Raw genomic sequence first — 18,191 nt, 5'->3', positions numbered from 1 at the left:
TTCCCTTTCCCCACCTTTTCTCTGCTCCTTTTCCCCTCTAGTTTTTGCCAGACACCCTCGATGCACTTTTTAACATCATGATGGAGATGTCAGAAAATGAAACTTATGATTTCCTGGTGTTTGATGCCCTGGTGAGTGAACCTTCTGTGAGATTTATTTTCAGTCTGTTCCCAGTGATTCCAATGAGCAACTGGTGTTTTGCTCTAGAAATAAATGATGCTTAAACACTTTTTAAGGCTTGTTCAGGAGCCAGGAGTGAAATACACATCGGGTTTTTAGTAGCCACAGTAAAAAGAGCAATAAATTGCACACACACAGTATTTAGTGACTGCTGGAACATGAATTACACTCTCTGTAGCATGAATGCTGTTGGTAAAAGTTATGATTAATTTTTATTTATTAATTAATTAAAATGTCTTTTATTAATTTAAAATGAAAATAATTTTTAAATTGTTATTTAATTATTTGATTATAATGATTTAAAAAACTATAACCCGGTATAATATATATTATAATTTTAATTATTTTAAAAAATTACAACCCAATTAGAGACTGCTGTATTAGAGTAGTGATCTCATTTCCCTTCTGGATTTCTGGCAGGTATTTATCATTTCTTTGATTGGGGACATCAAGTTCCAGCATTTCAATGCTGTGCTCGAGACTTACATTTACAAACACTTCAGTGCAACCCTGGCCTACGTGTGAGTACTGACCCCAAAAAGTGTCCCTTTGGGGGCTGTGGGGAGGGGATCAGCTCCTGGTGATGTCATTGATGAGGTCATTTTGGGTGATTTTAATGTGATGAAGGCAGCAGAGAGCAGAGTTCCCTCCCTTCCCTGCCTTCAGGAGAGGAAGAATCCTCCTCGTTGCTCTTTTTGCCCCGTAAAAAAATTTCTGTTGTGAAGGGTTTTTTTTGTCACAACGGTCAGAAAAGACACTTCTGTCATGGACCTTGGCTTCCAGCCTCTTGATCAGAAAGGGGATTCCTGGGATCTGCCTCCCTCTCTCCTCCTCCTCCTCCTCCTCTTCCTTATCTCGAGATCTTCATCCCCTCCTCCTCCTCCTCTCCCCTTATCTCAGGAAAAGCTTTTCCTCCTCTGCCCTCCCAGGGCCTTCATCCCATCCCTTTTTCCTCCACTATCCTGGAACCTTCCTCCTCCTCATCATCATTGCAAGACCCTCCTCCTTATCATCAGTCATCCTGGGATCTTCATCTCCTCCTCCTCCTCCTCCTCCTCCTCCTCTTCCTTATCCCAAGATCTTCATCCCCTCCTCCTCTTCCTCCTCCCCATTATCACAGGATCTTCCTCCCCCTTCCAGCCTTCCTGGGATCTCTCCTCCTCCTCCTCCTCCTCTGTCGTGCTGGAGCCTTCATCCCCCTCCTCCTCCTCATCCTGGGATCTTTCTCTCCCCCTCCTCCTCCTCCTCTGCTATCCCAAGAAAAACTTTTCCTCCTCCATTATCCCAGGAAAAAAACCCTTCTGTTATTCCCAGGATCTTCCTCCTCCTCCTCCTCCTCCTCCTTGACCAAAGGTCATCACCTTCGTGGGAACAGAAGTGAAAAGTTAAAACTGAGGCCAAACTGCTTTTCCTCTCTAAAAATCTCTTTAATTTTTACTGCTCCACGTGAATTCCTGTCTGTCACCCTAAAGGAAAGACAATTTGAATCTCTCTTTCCCTGCCATCGCTGCTCCCACTTTGTGATTCCCTTCTTCCCTTCTCCCACACTTGGAAATTCCCACGTTGGGAATGGGTTTTGCAGCTTCCTTGGACAGCTCCTTTTAGGGCCAAAAAAAGAAAAGCAGAGCAAGAGGGGTGGAATCTGTAGAGTTTTAGCCCAAGATGTCAGGAGGAAATGGGCTGTGAGGAGGAGCTCTGGGGTGTTTATGGACCTGCACTTCCTCTCGGGGATAAAGAAGCTGGATTTGCACAGGAACTTTATTTTTTTTTTTTAGTTTATTTTATTTGTTTTATTGTTTTATTTAATTTATTTTTTTTTCCCCCAAAGGAAACTCACCAAAGTCCTGAACTGCTACGTGGAGAATGCTGAGGACTCCAGCAAGACAGAGCTGCTCTTTGCAGCCCTGAAAGCCCTGAAATACCTGTTCAGGTTCATCGTGCAGTCACGGGTGTTGTACCTGAGGTGGGTCGAGCTCTTCCCTCCCTGGGCCTCCTCTGGGAAAACCCACTGGAGCTCCTTCCAGAAAATACCACTAAAAGGGATCTTCTCCACCCAATCCTCCATCACTGACTGACTGAGAGGATCTTTCTGCCCTTTGTCTGTGGCTGGAACAAAAAAAGTTGAGCAGAAAATTAAAATGAGAGATTGGAAGGGAGAGAAACCTTTTAGTTTCCCCCTGAATTGGAATAAGCAGCACATGGCAGAGCTGGAAAGGAACATACTATTTATTTTTATCAAGTAAAACGTGGGATTTCCTCCTTCATTTTCTTTAAGAAGCAAATACACAGACACTTAAATCTGTAGGTGAGGTGGGAGGTGACACATTTTCCAGCTGGGGTTAAATCAATGACAGTTCAAAAAACATCTTCCCCGAGATTCCCACTGAGGGTTTGAAACTCTTTATTCATGTCCATTCTGGATTTTTTTTTTCAGTTTAAATCTTTAAAACCAAAGCAGAATTTGCTGCAGTTTTCCTCCCCCTATAACAAATTCCAGCAGGAAATAACTGCAAAATCTCCCAATTCCAATTTTACCCCCACATCTTTATTGAAGGAGGTGGCATTGAGATGTTATTATCCCAGAGGATGAAATCCTGTCTCAGCTGCTGGTTTTCCCCTGTTCTTTGCAGTGTTTATGGGAAAAGTGAGGATGGGAATGAATTCAACAATGCCATTCGCCAGCTCTTCCTCTCCTTCAACGTCCTCATGGACCGGCCCCTGGAGGAGGCTGTCAAGATCAAGGTGAGCATCATTTCCAGGGAAAAGCAAAAATCCTCCATTAGATCAGCTGGTGCACTTGGGAAAGGGGCTGGGCCAGAAAAAGGGATGAGAGAATTGTCCATAAATCCCTTCTCCTCCACTTTTCCCACTCTGCACTACGGAGCTGAGGGACTTTTGTGTGCATGAATTTGATTTTAAACCAATTCTCTGCAGTTTTCCCCCTCTATTTGCTCCTGATAAAAACTGAATTCCCCATGTGTGTTTCATGACCTTGATTTTTTGGTGGTTTTTGGTTTTTTTTATTCTTTCAGGGGGCAGCTTTAAAGTATTTGCCAAGCATCATAAATGATGTCAAACTGGTGTTTGACCCCGTGGAGCTCAGGTAACTGTGCTAAGTGTGTTTGTCCTCTAAACTTCACCTGGTGGGAAGAATTTTGGAAACTGGGCTAAAACCAGCCTCTCTGGTTATGATCTGATGGTGCAGATGCTGTGTATGGGCTCGAGGAAGTGCTTCCAGGGCTTTAAAGGCATTCAGTGGAGTTCAGAGGGTTCTGTGCATCCTAATTTTTCATTCTGGGAGTGTCCAAAGCCAGGTTGGACAGGGCTTGGAGCAACCTGGGACACTGGGAGCTGTCCCTGCCCCTGGCAGGGGTAAAACTGGGTGATTTTAGGGTCCCTTCCTCCCCAAATCATTCCAGGATTCTGGAATCCTCACAGGCACCTCCAGACTTTACTGAAAAGCAAAATCTGAGGGTGTTGAAGCGTTGAAATCTTGCACGAGTTCTTGGTGAATGCTCCTGGAAAGTGTCAAAGGCAGAGAGCCTTGGCTGGGAAATCAGAGGTGGTGTTTTTCCAGGAAATTCTCAGCTCTGTGGATTCCTGGTGTTGGTGCTCAGAGCTTTGCCCAGCTCTGTCCTGACACTAGTGATTTGCTGGGAGGCAGCAGACAGGCAGCAAATGCCCGTGGAATTTAATTTAAGGGAGTCTGGGGTTGGAGTGAGTCATCAGTGGGCAGTGTCCCTGTGGGATGGTGGGAATGCTGACCCCCTGCTCCCTGTGGGATAGATGGGAATGCTGACCCCCTGCTCCCTGTGGGATGGTGGGAATGCTGACCCTCTGGGCAGTGTCTGTGTGGGATGCATGGGAATGTTAACCTCTGCTCCCTCTGGCTCCCACCCAGTGTCCCTGTGGGATGGGTGGGTTGATGCTGGGTGGGAATGCTGACCCTCTGGACAGCGTCTGTGTGGGATGGTGGGAATGCTGACCCTCTGGACACTGTTCCTGTGGGATGGATGGGAATTCTGGTCCCCTGGGCAGTGTCTGTGTGGGATGGATGGGAATGCTAACCCTCTGCCCCCTCTGGACACTGTTCCTGTGGGATGGTGGGAATTCTGATCCTCTGGGCACTGTTCCTGTGGGATGGATGGGAATGCTGACCCCCTGCTCCCTTTGGGATGGATGGGAATGCTGATCCTCTGGGCAGTGTCTGTGTGGGATGGATGGGAATGCTGACCCTCTGCCCCCTCTGGGCACTGTTCCTGTGGGATGGTGGGAATTCTGACCCCCTGCTCCCTGTGGGATAGATGGGAATGCTGACCCCCTGCTCCCTGTGGGATGGATGGGAATTCTGACCCTCTGGACACTGTTCCTGTGGGATGGATGGGAATGCTGACCCCCTGCTCCCTTTGGGATGGATGGGAATGCTGACCCTCTGCCCCCTCTGGGCACTGTTCCTGTGGGATGGTGGGAATTCTGACCCCCTGCTCCCTGTGGGATGGATGGGAATGCTGACCCCCTGCTCCCTGTGGGATGGTGGGAATGCTGACCCCCCGCCCCCTCTGGCTCCCACACAGTGTCCTCTTCAGCAAGTTCATCCAGAGCATCCCCGAGAACCAGCTGGTGAGGCAGAAGCTGAACTGCCTGACCAAGATCGTGGAGAGTGACCTGTTCAAGCAGGCTGGTGAGTGGCTCTTGGGTGGCTCTGGATTTTGTCCTGCACCCTCCCAAACGAGCTCCCCTGGCAGTCACTGGGGCAATCCACCATGAAATCCATCTCTAGAGACATGACTTGCCATGGAGCAATTGGAAGAGTTTGTTTTGGTGTTCAGGCTTCATACAGTGCCCGGGGTGTGAGATCCTGATCCAGGGTGGGGATTTAGGAGGAGGGAAAAGCTGAGCGTGCTCTTTGATGGAATATGCAGAATTTATAAATGAAAGGGTGGGCTTGAGGTGGGATCTTGGGGAGGAATTCCTGGCTGGGATGGAATTTCCAGAGAATTTGTGGCTGCCCCTGGATCCCTGGAAGTGCCCAAGGCCAGACTGGAGCCACCTGATCTGTGGAATGTCCCATGGTGGAACTGGATGAGCTTTGAGATCCCTCAAACCCAAACCATTCCATGTGCAGGTGTAGATGGGATTTTGGGAAGAAATATTGGGAGGGGCTGAGATGGAATTCCCAGAGGAGCTCCTGGATCCCTGGAAGAGCCCAAGGCCAGGCTGGGACACCCTGGGACAGTGGGAGGTGTACCTGCCATGGCAGGGGTGGGAATAAATGATCCATTTGGTCCCTCCCAACCCATTCTGGGGCTCCACAGTTCCAGATAATTTCTGACTGTTCCCAGCCTGTTTATTGTAACTCCAGTGGCTTTAAACAAGTTCTGGTGTCCCAGATGCACTCAGGAGCAGGACACTGCTGTGAGGTGTGTCCAGGTCACTCTGAGGCTGTGCTCTGTGTCCCTGTGTCACTTTGCAGAGTGCAGAGACGCTCTCCTGCCCCTGCTCATCGATCAGCTGAGCGGGCAGCTGGATGACAACTCCAGCAAGCCCGACCACGAGGCCAGCTCCCAGCTCCTGAGCAGTGTCCTGGAGGTCCTGGACCGCAAAGATGTGGTGAGCAGGAGCCCTCAGGGCTGCCACTTCAGCTCAGTTCTTCTTTGGAGCAGTTACAGTAAAGGAACATCCTCAACTTATGCTTTAATGAGTCAGGATTGTGATGTTTATAGAATTGTGGTTCTGCAGTTCTTTGTAGTGGCTCTGTCTGAAAAGGAGCCAGGAAAGGTTGAATTAGTTGTTGTCACTAGTAGAAGTGTTTATTTCCCTTTCTAGGGAGCAAAATGTCATTCCTGCTGCTTTGGCGGCTTGTCCAGTGATTTGGAGCAAGGAAAAGGAGTGTTATATGGAATAAAAATGAGGAGACAGAGGAATGCCTGTTCTGTCTCTTATGGAATAGGGACAACAGTCACTGTTCAGCCAGAAAAATGCATTTCCCACTCTGGCCCTGGGAATTGTTCTGAGTGGCTGTGAACAGAGGGGTTTGAACTGTTCAGAGAAAACAAATCTAAGCCCCAGGATGAGCTGATGAAGCTGGGACAGATCCACTGAGGGAATTCTCCACCCAGTGGATCCCAGAGTGTTTGAATTGACCTCTCGTGCACTTACATCTCCTTTTCCTGCTCCCCTAATGGCAGTAAAGCCCTGCCAGGACAGTCCCCGCAGGGAGCTGGCCCTGTGCTTGAGGGCTGGTCCCCAATGTCCCCTGCTGCCTGTCCCCAGGGTGCCACTGCTCTGCACATCCAGCTGATGATGGAGCGGCTTCTGCGCCGGATCAACCGCACCGTCATCGGGATGGGCCGCCAGTCCCCGCACATCGTGAGAGCCCTTCCCTTCCCTTCCCTTCCCTTCCCTTCCCTTCCCTTCCCTTCCCTTCCCTTCCCTTCCCTTCCCTTCCCTTCCCTTCCCTTCCCTTCCCTTCCCTTCCCTTCCCTTCCCTTCCCTTCCCTTCCCTTCCCTTCCCTTCCCTTCCCTTCCCTTCCCTTCCCTTCCCTTCCCTTCCCTTCCCTTCCCTTCCCTTCCCTTCCCTTCCCTTCCCTTCCCTTCCCTTCCCTTCCCCTGCCCTCAGTCCCCAGGACCTTTACCTGTGGGGTTCATTCCCTTGGGAACCTTTCCCTGCCTCCCCTCAGTCCCCATCACCTTTAACACTGGGATTCATTCCCCTGGATGCCTCTCCCTGCCTCTCCATCACCTAAAACACTGGGATTAGTTCTCCTGGGTGCCCTTCTTCCTTCCCTATTACCTTTAACACTGGGATTCATTCCCCTGGGTGCCTTTCCTTCATCCCCATCACCTTTAACAGTGGGGTTCATTCCCCTGGATGCCTCTCCCTGCCTCCCCATCACCTTTAACACTGGGATTAGTTCTCCTGGGTGCCTTTCCATCATCCCCACCAGCTTTCACAGAGGGGTTCATTCCCCTGGGAGCCCTCCCTCTGACCCCAGCCCCCTGTAGCTGTGGGGCTCATTCCCTTGGGAGCCTTTCCCCCTTTACCGGGGGGTTCCTGCCCCTGGGGGCTCTCAGGGGGCAGCAGTGCCTGGTGCACTCATCCCTTCCTTTTCCCTGCAGGGTTTCTGTGCCACCCAGCCGTGGCCCCTGGGGTTTTTTCTGAGGGTTAGGGCTCGGTTTATCCCGCTGCAGTTGGAGCTGAGTCACCGAGGGTGATTTCATTTCCTCTGTGCACGGAATTCTGTGGCAGGGCAGTGCCTGCACAGGAGCTTGGCTGCATTTTGGGGCTCAGCAGGATGAAATGCTAAAGGATGAGACCCCCTCAGGGGCATTTCTGACCCCTGTGTGGCAGCTGGGCTGTTTTAATTCACCCTGGATTTCACGTAGAGAAAGCCAAGAGCTGGGAATTTACCTGATTTTTGATAAGTCTGGGGTCACTCTAAAGTGCCACTCCTGAGAATTTGGCCCTGCTATATCTGAAAAAAATCTGAAATTCAGAGAGTCAGCTTGGAAAAGGCTTTAGGATCTGATGGAGTGGATTAATATATCTCAAATAAAACCCCGTGTTTGGAGGACATGTTTCTCCTGTGACCCATGGGGAGAAAGAAAAGCCACACCCAGATTTCAAGCTTGCGTTTTAGGAATTCCTGCCTGGTTAAGAGGAGCAAACAGTCTCAGGTCGATGCTGGGACAGAGATAAGGAGGATTCTGATCAGTAATATTTGATTAGGTCACACTGATGAGCCACACTTCAAAGTCACAGTGCTTAATCCAGATAAATAACGCAATATTTTGGGTTTTTTTCTCATTCCAGGGTATTTTTGTGGCCTGCATGACAGCCATCCTGAGGCAGATGGACGATTGCCATTACAACCATTACATCAACACTTTCAAAACCAGGCAGGACATCATTGTAAGTCAGCCTGGCTGGGGAATGAGCTCAGCATCATCCCACCCTCTGCTCTGCAGGCTCATTTCTCTGCTGAGTTTTGGGCTGATCAAACTCTCAGCACTGGCTCCTGCTGCCACAATTTCTGGGAATTTTTTCCTGTCACCTTTACTGGGCATTGAGGGGGAATTTCTGGGAATTTTTTCCTGTCACCTTTACTGTTGCTGGCTCAGCAGAGCCCAAGAGCAGCGTCTGTGGCACTGAGGAAAAACATTTTTTTAATGGCTAAAAAAAAAAAAAAAAATAATGTTTGGTTTGAGTCAGGAAGCAGAAGAGGGAATGGAGATGGGAAGAAAAAGCATTTCCCCTTGTCTGGCTCTCTGTGCTCCTGTTCTCTTTTTTTAATTCTTTCCCCTCCTCTGAAGTTTAATTAAATGCTTGAATCTTGCTTTAGTGGTAGCGATGGAGGAAGTTCCCAAAATGTTAAAAAAATTCACATCCTCAAAAAGCTTTGGGTATGAAACCAGGTGAAACATCACATTTCTGAGGAGTTTCTCTGCCTAAAATCAGCAGTTTTTCTCCCAAACTCCCCAAAATGGCCCAAAATAATGTTTTATCAAGACGAGTGCACGAGTCTGGAACTGTTGGAGCTTTTTTTGTCCCTTTATTCCTGATTTTGCAATCGGTAAGTGGCTGTTCATTGAAATTCCAGCTGGGCTTTTGTTCTTCCTGTGCCAAAATCCACCAGAAGGTTTGGAATTCCCTTTGGGGAGCCAAGGTGATCTCTGTTTTTTCCCCCCTGTGCAGTTGGAATTACACAATTTCACAAAAATCACTCGTAAAACATCATCTGTTGAGCCGAGAGTGGAGCAACACAGCCACCTACAGGTCACTCACATTTCATGTGGGCTTAGGACTGGTTTTAACTTGCCCAAATGATTTATGGAGAAGGAAGGAAGAAAAAATAAAAAAGCACATATCAGACAGATTCAGGAGCTCTGGAAGTTCAAAAATTTTCAGGGCTATTATAGAAAAGAACAATTTCTAATCTGATTTTTATGCACCTTTAAATCTACAGGAGCAAACCTTCCTTGACAGTGGTGTGATAGTTGTTAATATCAAGAGAAAATTCCGTTTTACTGCAGTAATTTTTATTTTTGTTGTTCATTATTTATTTGGTTTGTGCTGGTGTTTCCAGCCCTGCCTTGGCACCACCATTCCCTGGTTATTTTAACTTTCAGGAGTTAATTTAGATCTTCAAGGTGCCTGTGTGGAGCCCAGCCCTCTCCATCAGGCTCTGATTTAATCATGCCAAAAGGATTTTTACTGAGGCAGCAGCAGCTGCTCCATTTCTCCATCAATATCTTGTCAATTCTTCAGCCCAAACTGTTCAGCTCAACAGATTTTTTTTTTTGTTGTTGTTGTTGTTGGTGATCATTTCATCCTGTGACCTTCTTTGTGTCCCTCTCATTTTTGAATATCAATGCACTGCTGCAGAGGACAGGATTGATTTAAGGGCTCAGAGTGGCTTTTGTTATCTGCAAGAGACCCCAAGGAGGAGATCAATATTCCTGATATTCCTTTCTTTTCCTCATCTCTGTTCATTTTCCTTCTTTTCTTTTTCTCTCATTTGCAATTCAGCCTTGATTTGTTTTTTGTTTTCTGTTTTTTTTTTTTTTTTTTTTTTTTTTTTTTTTTTTTTTTTTTTTCCCAAGTTTAAAGTCTTGTTTGGAGGGTGTTTGTGCAAAAAGTGGCTTTGCCACAATAATGTAGAATAATTTTAAATCACATTTCTGCCGTTATATTCCCTGCCTCTCCTTAAACTGGGCTTGGAAAGATTTAACTAATTAGAGGGTGAAAATACATTGTAATTTCAGGCTTTCTGGATCATTCTGTTGCATTGTCAGCACTCAGAAATTTGGGAAGAAGCCCTGCAATATTGGTTTTTCTCTCTAATCCAGCTCCTGCACGGGACTCCCTCCAGCAGAGCTTAATGCAAAACAGCAGAAACAGATTTAATTAAAACAGTCCAACATTCTGTGCAATTATTTCCTCTTTGGATGGATGAGACGTCAGGAATAATTAAATTATTGAGATGAAATGATGAACCGCACAATGAGAGGCCCCTCTCAGGCGGGGCAGGGCATTGATTACCCAATCAGCCTGGTCGTTAATCAATAAAATAAAATCCCAAAAAAAGGGAGGAGGCCACAAAACCACCACCTGCAACCTGCTGGGCTTTGCTTTTCCCCCAGGATTTCCTGATGGAAACCTTCATCATGTTCAAGGACCTGATTGGGAAGAACGTGTACGCGGCCGACTGGATGGTGATGAACATGATGCAGAGCAGGTACAGCCTCAGCCCTGCCTCAAAGCTGCCCTGGCAGCCTCCAGGGCCTGAAATGGGGTTGTTTTCCCTTAAAACTGGCTGAGCATCTAGTGCCATCCTAACCAAAGAACTTTTGTATATAAAAACATGTGATATTTAAATTTGATGCGTTGGCTAAAGCCACTTAGATACTTGGTTTGGGTTGACTCTTTGGAAATTTGGTTTGCATTGACTCTTTAGATACTTGGTTTGGGTTGACTCTTTAGATATTTGGTTTGGGTTGACTCTAGATATTTGGTTTGGGTTGACTCTAGATATTTGGTTTGGGTTGACTCTAGATATTTGGTTTGGGTTGACTCTTTAGATACTTGGTTTAGGTTGAATATTTAGATACTTGGTTTGGGTTGACTCTTTGGAAATTTGGTTTGGGTTGACTCTTCAGATATTTGGTTTAGGTTGACTCTTTAGATATTTGGTTTGTGTTGACTCTTTAGATACTTGGTTTGGGTTGACTAACTGGTAAATTTGCACCACTAAAAGCAAGCAAATTACTGAAAGCAGGTAAAGCAAAAAGCACAAGTATAACGTTTGATGGGACTCTGTATTTCTCTTGGATTATAATTTAATAAAGAAATTTTACAATGCTGCTGATTCCTAAACATTGGTCTTTAGTTGTTTGAGGCAAGGTTGCATTGCTGAAGGCAAAAAAAACAAGATATGAACAAGATACTTGATTTAACTTTGTCCTTTTTTTTTTGTTATATTTTGATTTAGTGCAACTTTTTATTTACTTTTAATTTCTAAGTAAATATTTGAGCACTTTTTTTTCTTCTTCTTCTTCTTCTTGTTTTTTGGGGTTTTTTTTTCCCTAAATTTGGTTTGGACCAAACTAAAATATAAAGGCAGTAAATTGTTTGGCTTGCATTCAGCTTTGCAAATTTGAAGCACAAAGACGTGAACCTCAATGTTCAATATTCACTGCAATAAAATATTAACTGTAATACAATATTAACTGTAGCTAATAGCAAACATCCTTTGTCCCACGTACAAGAACTGTAAATTTTAAATTTTGGGTCAATGTTAAAAATCTAACAATGGTTAGTATCATAAAACTCTTACTAACATAAGCATAGTGTACATCATGTTATGACTTAGAATCCCAAACAAAGTAGAAAATCAAATTTTTAGTTGCAGTAAGTGTGGAGGGGGTGACTCACACAAGGAGATTTATTTTCTTCAGCCACTTCAGGTTGGTTTAAATCAGATTTCAGCCAGTTTTAGTTCCACTGGTGGAACTGGAAATCTCTCCCAGAAGAACATAATCCAACCCTGGGCTTTGTTCCAGCTTTAACCCAGAGGAGCCTTTTTGGTCTCAATTCTGGGGGAATCACATGGAAATCCTAAAGCCAGAACTGGGCAATGTTCAGCCATTCTTCCAGAGAGGAAATCTTCCCTAAAATCCAACCTGAGCCTCCCTGATGCAGCTTGAGGCTGGTAAATCAATGGATAACTTTGCCTCAGTGTTCCCTGATTTAGAGAAATTCCTGGGTTTTTTTGGGAGCATCTGTTGCTGCCTCCTGAGCTGACACACAGGAGCTGCAAAAGTCATTGATTTTTTTTTTTTTTTGACAGAATCACCTTTATTTGATGTTTTTGTCTCTTCAGGGTTTTCCTGCGGGCAGTGAACCAATTCACCTCTGTCCTCAACTGCTTCTTCCTGGATGAAAAAAATTTTGAGCTCCAGGTGATTGTCCTGGGGGTTTTTCCTGGATTTTTTTTTTTCTGGCTCCCAAACCTGACACAAATCCCATTGTTAGCAGGCTGTAGCTCACCCCACCTTCTCCTCCCCCTTTCCCCCTCTGCACTACAGATCTAGGGTGGCTGGAAGCTCTGTGGATGCATAAATTCAATTTTAAACCAGTTCTCTGCAGTTGAAATTACTGGATTAATTGGATTTACAACCAGTAATTCACTAAGGTTGCCCTCCTCATGGAGGGAGCTCTGCATTTGGGGCTGGGCAGCTTTTTTTTTTTTTGTGTGCCTGTTGTTGCTCTTCCTTTTCATCCTCCCATTTTCATCTCCTTTCTCTCCTCCAGCTCTGGAATAACTATTTCCACTTGGCAGTGGCCTTCCTGACCCACGAGTCCCTGCAGCTGGAGACCTTCTCCCAGGCCAAACGCAGCAAAATCATCAAGAAGTGAGCTCTTTTTTTTTTCATTTCAAGGACATTTCAGGGCTCTTTTTTGGCTGTCAGGGAGCTCCAGGCACCCCACACAGCCCCAGGATGTGCTGATTTGGGCAGAGTGATAAAGGGACAAGATCTCAGGGATGTAAATTGTGGCTGTTTTCATTTTGGTCAGGCAGATCTTGAGCTGGTTTAATTTGAGTCAGGCAGATCCTGAGCTGGTTTAATTTGAGTCAGGCAGATCTTGAGCTGGTTTAATTTGGTCAGGCAGACCCTGAGCTGGTTTAATTTGGCTCAGGCAGATCCTGAGCTGGTTTAATTTGGCTCAGGCAGATCCTGAGCTGGTTTAATTTGAGTCAGGCAGATCCTGAGCTGGTTTAATTTGAGTCAGGCAGATCCTGAGCTGGTTTAATTTGAGTCAGGCAGATCCTGAGCTGGTTTAGTTTTGGTCAGGCAGATCCTGAGCTGGTTTAATTTGAGTCAGTCAGATCTTGAGCTGGTTTAGTTTTGATCAGGCAGATCCTGAGCTGGTTTAATTTGAGTCAGTCAGAACTTGAGCTGGTTTAGTTTTGATCAGGCAGATCCTGAGCTGGTTTAATTTGGCTCAGGCAGATCCTGAGCTGGTTTAATTTGGCTCAGGCAGATCCTGAGCTGGTTTAATTTGGCTCAGGCAGATCCTGAGCTGGTTTAATTTGGCTCAGGCAGATCCTGAGCTGGTTTAATTTGGGTTAGGCAGATCCTGAGCTGGTTCAGCACCTTGCCAGGATTCTGGCCATTGGAAGGTGTGTAGTGGAAATGTCGTCATGATTCCCAAAATTCCCTTATGCAATCCCTCAGCCTTCATGGTGAGAGGAATCCTAAAGGCCTTCCAGCTTTTTAGTCCCCCACTTTTTACTTTCCTTTTGGGTTTTTGTTTTGTTTTGTTTTATTTTGTTTTTTTCAGAGCCATTCCTAGTCCCAAACCAGCCATCTTTAGTCACTGAGCAGCTTTTACTTTTTCATTTCCTTGGAATCTGGTGCCTGGATATCCCTGAGCAGCTTGACACAGACTTTTGTTAGGATTCATCCCCCTTTTTTTTGCAGAAGTGGCTTGAAGAAGCCTGATAACAAAAGCATTTCACATTGCCTTGATGGCAGCAGTTAATGCTTTGGGAAAAAAGACCCACCCAAATCCAACCAAAGTGGGGTGGAAGGAGCAGGAAATCTGAATTCCCAGGAAATTCTGCTCTCTGAGTGACATTTGTGGCTTCACCACTTCAGCGTTCCCAGGATCATTTCAAGGCTTGGGCCTTTCTCATTTCTTCCTTTGAATATATATTTTTTTTTCTAGGTATGGGGACATGAGGAAAGAAATTGGCTTCAAAATCAGGGATATGTGGTATAACCTGGGTGAGTTCCAGCTGAAGAATTCCTTTTTTCCAGCTTTCAAATCCTTTATTTCCTTGCAAAAGCTGCACGTGTTTAATGTGGAGAAATCCACTTACACCTCAGCTATTTCAACACACAAAACCCTCTTTTTATGTGAATAACTCAGAAAAGCTGATTTTTTTTTTTCTCACATCAGCTGCTGAGAGAATTTCTTAGATTCCCTCTAAAGGATGTAAAGGATGAGTGGGATTTTTCAGAGAGCCCCTCCCTTTTTTTTTTTGTGGGTTTTTTTTTATGATTTACAATTCAGCTCAATCATTTCCTTGGGCTATTCCTGACTTTTGGAGCTGTAACACTGTTAATTCTTCTTTAAGTGACATCCACATAAAATCCACGTTCTGGGCAGAGTGGGTTTGGTGGGAATGATGTGCTCAAACATTGGGAAATCCAAATCCTGCCGCTGGATGTATTTGACTTGAAATTTCTTGCAGGTCCCCACAAAATAAAATTCATCCCAGCCATGGTGGGGCCAATCCTGGAGGTGACCCTGGTCCCAGAGCCTGAGCTGAGGAAAGCAACAATTCCCATTTTTTTTGACATGATGCAGTGTGAGTTCAACTTCAGTGGAAATGGGAACTTCCACAAGGTAAGGGGATGCCAAATGTAACCAATAAATAAAATAATACAATTTATAGAGATGTTACGTGCAATATAAGATGAAATATGTGTATAAATGTGTAAAAAAGACATGATGTTTTAATATATATTTAAATTACAGTATCATATATAATTATATATATACACAGTATTGTATATATTATATATAATATACATGTTATATATATTATATACTACAGATAGTATATATATTATACACAGTGTATATATTATGTGTATGTATATAATGCTATATAGTATATCAATTATAAAATATATCTACTGTATACAATATTTAATGTAATCTTATTTATGTTATAATCTTACATTCATTATATTTGTAAATAAAATGATTTTTATGTCAAATATTATCTATAAATACACTGCAATACATGTATTTGCAGTAGATACAAGATATATGGTGTATATGCAATATTCAAAATATATGTAATTTAGAATATTGGTATCTTCAATACAAATGTTCCACATTGTCCATAGGAAAACAAACCATTTAAACAAAACAAAACCAAAAAATCTCCACGTAAAATTGTGCCAAACCCCTTGGGAAGTCTCTGTGCTTTGTAGGGTTCAGGATTTTTCAGTTCTGTCCTGACTGAGCCTTTCCATGACTTTGATAATCCCTGAATTCCCCTTTTTTTGATAATCCCTGGGTTCCCCATTTGTTGGTAATCCCTGAGTTCCCTTTTTTTTTTTTTTTATAATCCCTGGATTCCCAATTTTTTGATAATCCCTGAGTCCCTTTTTTCACCCTTCCCTGCGCTTGCAGAGGTGTCAATGCCCACCTCTAAATTGAGGAGCAGTTTGGAGCCCTTCAGAGGTCTAAAACCTCATTTTAGCTATTTATTTCCCTTTACAACAACAACACAAATCCCCCCAGAACAGACTTTTGACAGTGACTCCCCAGTCAAATATTAGGATTATGTGGTGGTTTAATTACACCAGAGCTTGGCTTTGTGGGGTGAGAGAGGCAGAACTTGCATTTCCTTACTCCAATCTTGTCAATTTTGGATTTTTTTTTTTTTTTTTTTCTCTTTTTATTCTGCCCCAGCACTGAGAACATCCTGAGTTTGGTCTGTAAATCCAGCATGTGCCGCTGCTCAGAGCTGTTCTCTCTTTGATTTGGGGCTTTTATTTTTATTTTTATTTATTTTTTTACCTTTCCAGTTTGAAAACGAGCTGATCACCAAACTGGACCAGGAGGTGGAGGGGGGCCGAGGGGATGAGCAGTACAAAGTTCTGCTGGAGAAACTGTGAGTGTTATAAAGCACCTGGAGGCTCTTTTCACATCTTTTTTTCATGATTATTTTACACTTTATTGGGCTGCTTTTCTAATGCAAAGAAGCCTTAATTGATTAATTATTCCTGTGAGCAGGGAGAGCTTGGTGCAGGGGCTGAAATAATTCCCTGTGGCCAGGGGCTGAAATTCTCCCTGTTTGGGGCTGAAATAATTCCCTGTTTGGGGCTGAAATAACTCCCTATGCCCAGGGTTGAAATTCTCCGTGCCCTGGGTTGAAATCCTCAGCTGAGGGTTCCAGCAGTGTCCCCTGACCCTGCTCAGTGTCCCTGGATGTCCCCCAGGCTCCTGGAGCACTGCAGGAAGCACAAGTACCTGGCAGCTCCGGGGGAGGTGTTTGCTCTGCTGGTCAGCAGCCTGCTGGAGAACCTGCTGGACTACAGGACCATCATGCACGATGAGAGCAAGGAGAACCGCATGAGCTGCACTGTCAACGTGCTGGTACGGGCTGGGGACCCCATCTCCTGGGCTTTGGGACCCCATCTCCTGGGCTTTGGGACCCCATCTCCTGGGCTTTGGGACCCCATCTCCTGGGCTTTGGGACCCCATCTCCTGGGCTTTGGGGCACCTTCCCTGGGTCTGAGACACCTCTTCTGGGCTGGGGACCCCTCTCCTGGAGTTTGAGGCATCTTCCCTGGGTCTGGGACCCCAGCCCCTGGAGTTTGGGGCCCCTCTCCTTGGGTTTGGGACTCCTCTCCTGGGCTGGGGGCACTTTGTGGCTTTGGGACCCCATCTCCTGGGCTTTGGGACCCCAGCCCCTGGGCTTTGGGACCCCAGCCCCTGGGCTTTGGGACCCCAGCCCCTGGGCTTTGGGACCCCAGCCCCTGGGCTTTGGGACCCCTGCCCCTGGGCTTTGGGACCCCAGCCCCTGGGCTTTGGGACCCCAGCCCCTGGGCTTTGGGACCCCATCTCCTGGGCTTTGGGACCCCATCTCCTGGGCTTTGGGACCCCATCTCCTGGGCTTTGGGACCCCATCTCCTGGGCTTTGGGACCCCATCTCCTGGGCTTTGGGACCCCATCTCCTGGGCTTTGGGACCCCATCTCCTGGGCTTTGGGACCCCATCTCCTGGGCTTTGGGACCCCATCTCCTGGGCTTTGGGACCCCATCTCCTGGGCTTTGGGACCCCATCTCCTGGGCTTTGGGACCCCATCTCCTGGGCTTTGGGACCCCATCTCCTGGGCTTTGGGACCCCATCTCCTGGGCTTTGGGACCCCATCTCCTGGGCTTTGGGACCCCATCTCCTGGGCTTTGGGACCCCATCTCCTGGGCTTTGGGACCCCATCTCCTGGGCTTTGGGACCCCATCTCCTGGGCTTTGGGACCCCATCTCCTGGGCTTTGGGACCCCATCTCCTGGGCTTTGGGACCCCATCTCCTGGGCTTTGGGACCCCATCTCCTGGGCTTTGGGACCCCATCTCCTGGGCTTTGGGACCTCATCTCCTGGGCTTTGGGACCTCATCTCCTGGGCTTTGGGACCTCATCTCCTGGGCTTTGGGACCTCATCTCCTGGGCTTTGGGACCTCATCTCCTGGGCTTTGGGACCTCATCTCCTGGGCTTTGGGACCTCATCTCCTGGGCTTTGGGACCTCATCTCCTGGGCTTTGGGACCTCATCTCCTGGGCTTTGGGACCCCATCTCCTGGGCTTTGGGACCCCATCTCCTGGGCTTTGGGACCCCATCTCCTGGGCTTTGGGACCTCATCTCCTGGGCTTTGGGACCCCATCTCCTGGAGTCTGGGGCATCTTCCCTGGGTCTGAGACACCTCTCCTGGGCTTTGGGACTCCCCTCCTGGGCTTTGGGGACCCCTCTCCTGGAGTTTGGGGCACCTTCTCTGGGTTTGGGACCCCTCTCCTGGAGTTTGGGACCCCATCTCCTGGGCTTTGGGACCCCATCTCCTGGGCTTTGGGACCCCATCCCCTGGAGTCTGGGGCATCTTCCCTGGGTTTGGGACCCCTCTCCTGGGTTTGGGCCCCCTCTCCTGGGCTGGGGGCACTTTGTGGCTTTGGGAACTCCTCCTCAGGGTTTGGGGACCCTCTCTCCCCTGGCGGGGGTACTTGTGGCTTTGGGGCATCTCCCCAGGGTTTGGAGCCCTCCCCTGGGCTGGGGACCCCTCTCCTGGTTTGGGGCATCTCCCCTGAGTTTGGGTCACTCCTCTGAGCTTTGGGCACCTCCCCTGGGCTTTTCTAGAGCCCCATGGAATTCGTTTTGATCCAGGGGAGGATTTCAATGAATTCTTCACGCCATTTTTGGGTGATGATGTGCCCAAGTC

At 46.7% G+C, this 18,191-nt stretch overlaps 1 protein-coding gene across 1 annotated transcript in view; it reads left to right on the top strand.

Annotated features, from left to right (window-relative positions):
- DOCK5 (dedicator of cytokinesis 5) overlaps window positions 1–18,191 on the top strand; it is a 63,854-nt gene that overhangs the window by 22,935 nt on the left and 22,728 nt on the right. Inside the window, exons 19-34 of the mRNA XM_066337377.1 lie at window positions 42–131; window positions 601–701; window positions 2,009–2,143; window positions 2,811–2,922; window positions 3,213–3,283; window positions 4,755–4,861; window positions 5,654–5,790; window positions 6,454–6,549; window positions 7,994–8,092; window positions 10,324–10,418; window positions 12,063–12,141; window positions 12,494–12,594; window positions 13,913–13,971; window positions 14,442–14,596; window positions 15,793–15,878; window positions 16,207–16,363. Coding sequence (XP_066193474.1) covers window positions 42–131; window positions 601–701; window positions 2,009–2,143; window positions 2,811–2,922; window positions 3,213–3,283; window positions 4,755–4,861; window positions 5,654–5,790; window positions 6,454–6,549; window positions 7,994–8,092; window positions 10,324–10,418; window positions 12,063–12,141; window positions 12,494–12,594; window positions 13,913–13,971; window positions 14,442–14,596; window positions 15,793–15,878; window positions 16,207–16,363 — 1,680 coding nt within the window. The remainder of the gene's footprint in view (window positions 1–41; window positions 132–600; window positions 702–2,008; window positions 2,144–2,810; window positions 2,923–3,212; window positions 3,284–4,754; window positions 4,862–5,653; window positions 5,791–6,453; window positions 6,550–7,993; window positions 8,093–10,323; window positions 10,419–12,062; window positions 12,142–12,493; window positions 12,595–13,912; window positions 13,972–14,441; window positions 14,597–15,792; window positions 15,879–16,206; window positions 16,364–18,191) is intronic.

The sequence above is a fragment of the Sylvia atricapilla genome, chromosome 28, assembly GCF_009819655.1.
Source record: "Sylvia atricapilla isolate bSylAtr1 chromosome 28, bSylAtr1.pri, whole genome shotgun sequence".
NCBI lineage: Eukaryota > Metazoa > Chordata > Aves > Passeriformes > Sylviidae > Sylvia > Sylvia atricapilla.
Note: the sequence above shows the minus strand (reverse complement) of the source record. Positions and strands in the feature narration are given on the sequence as shown.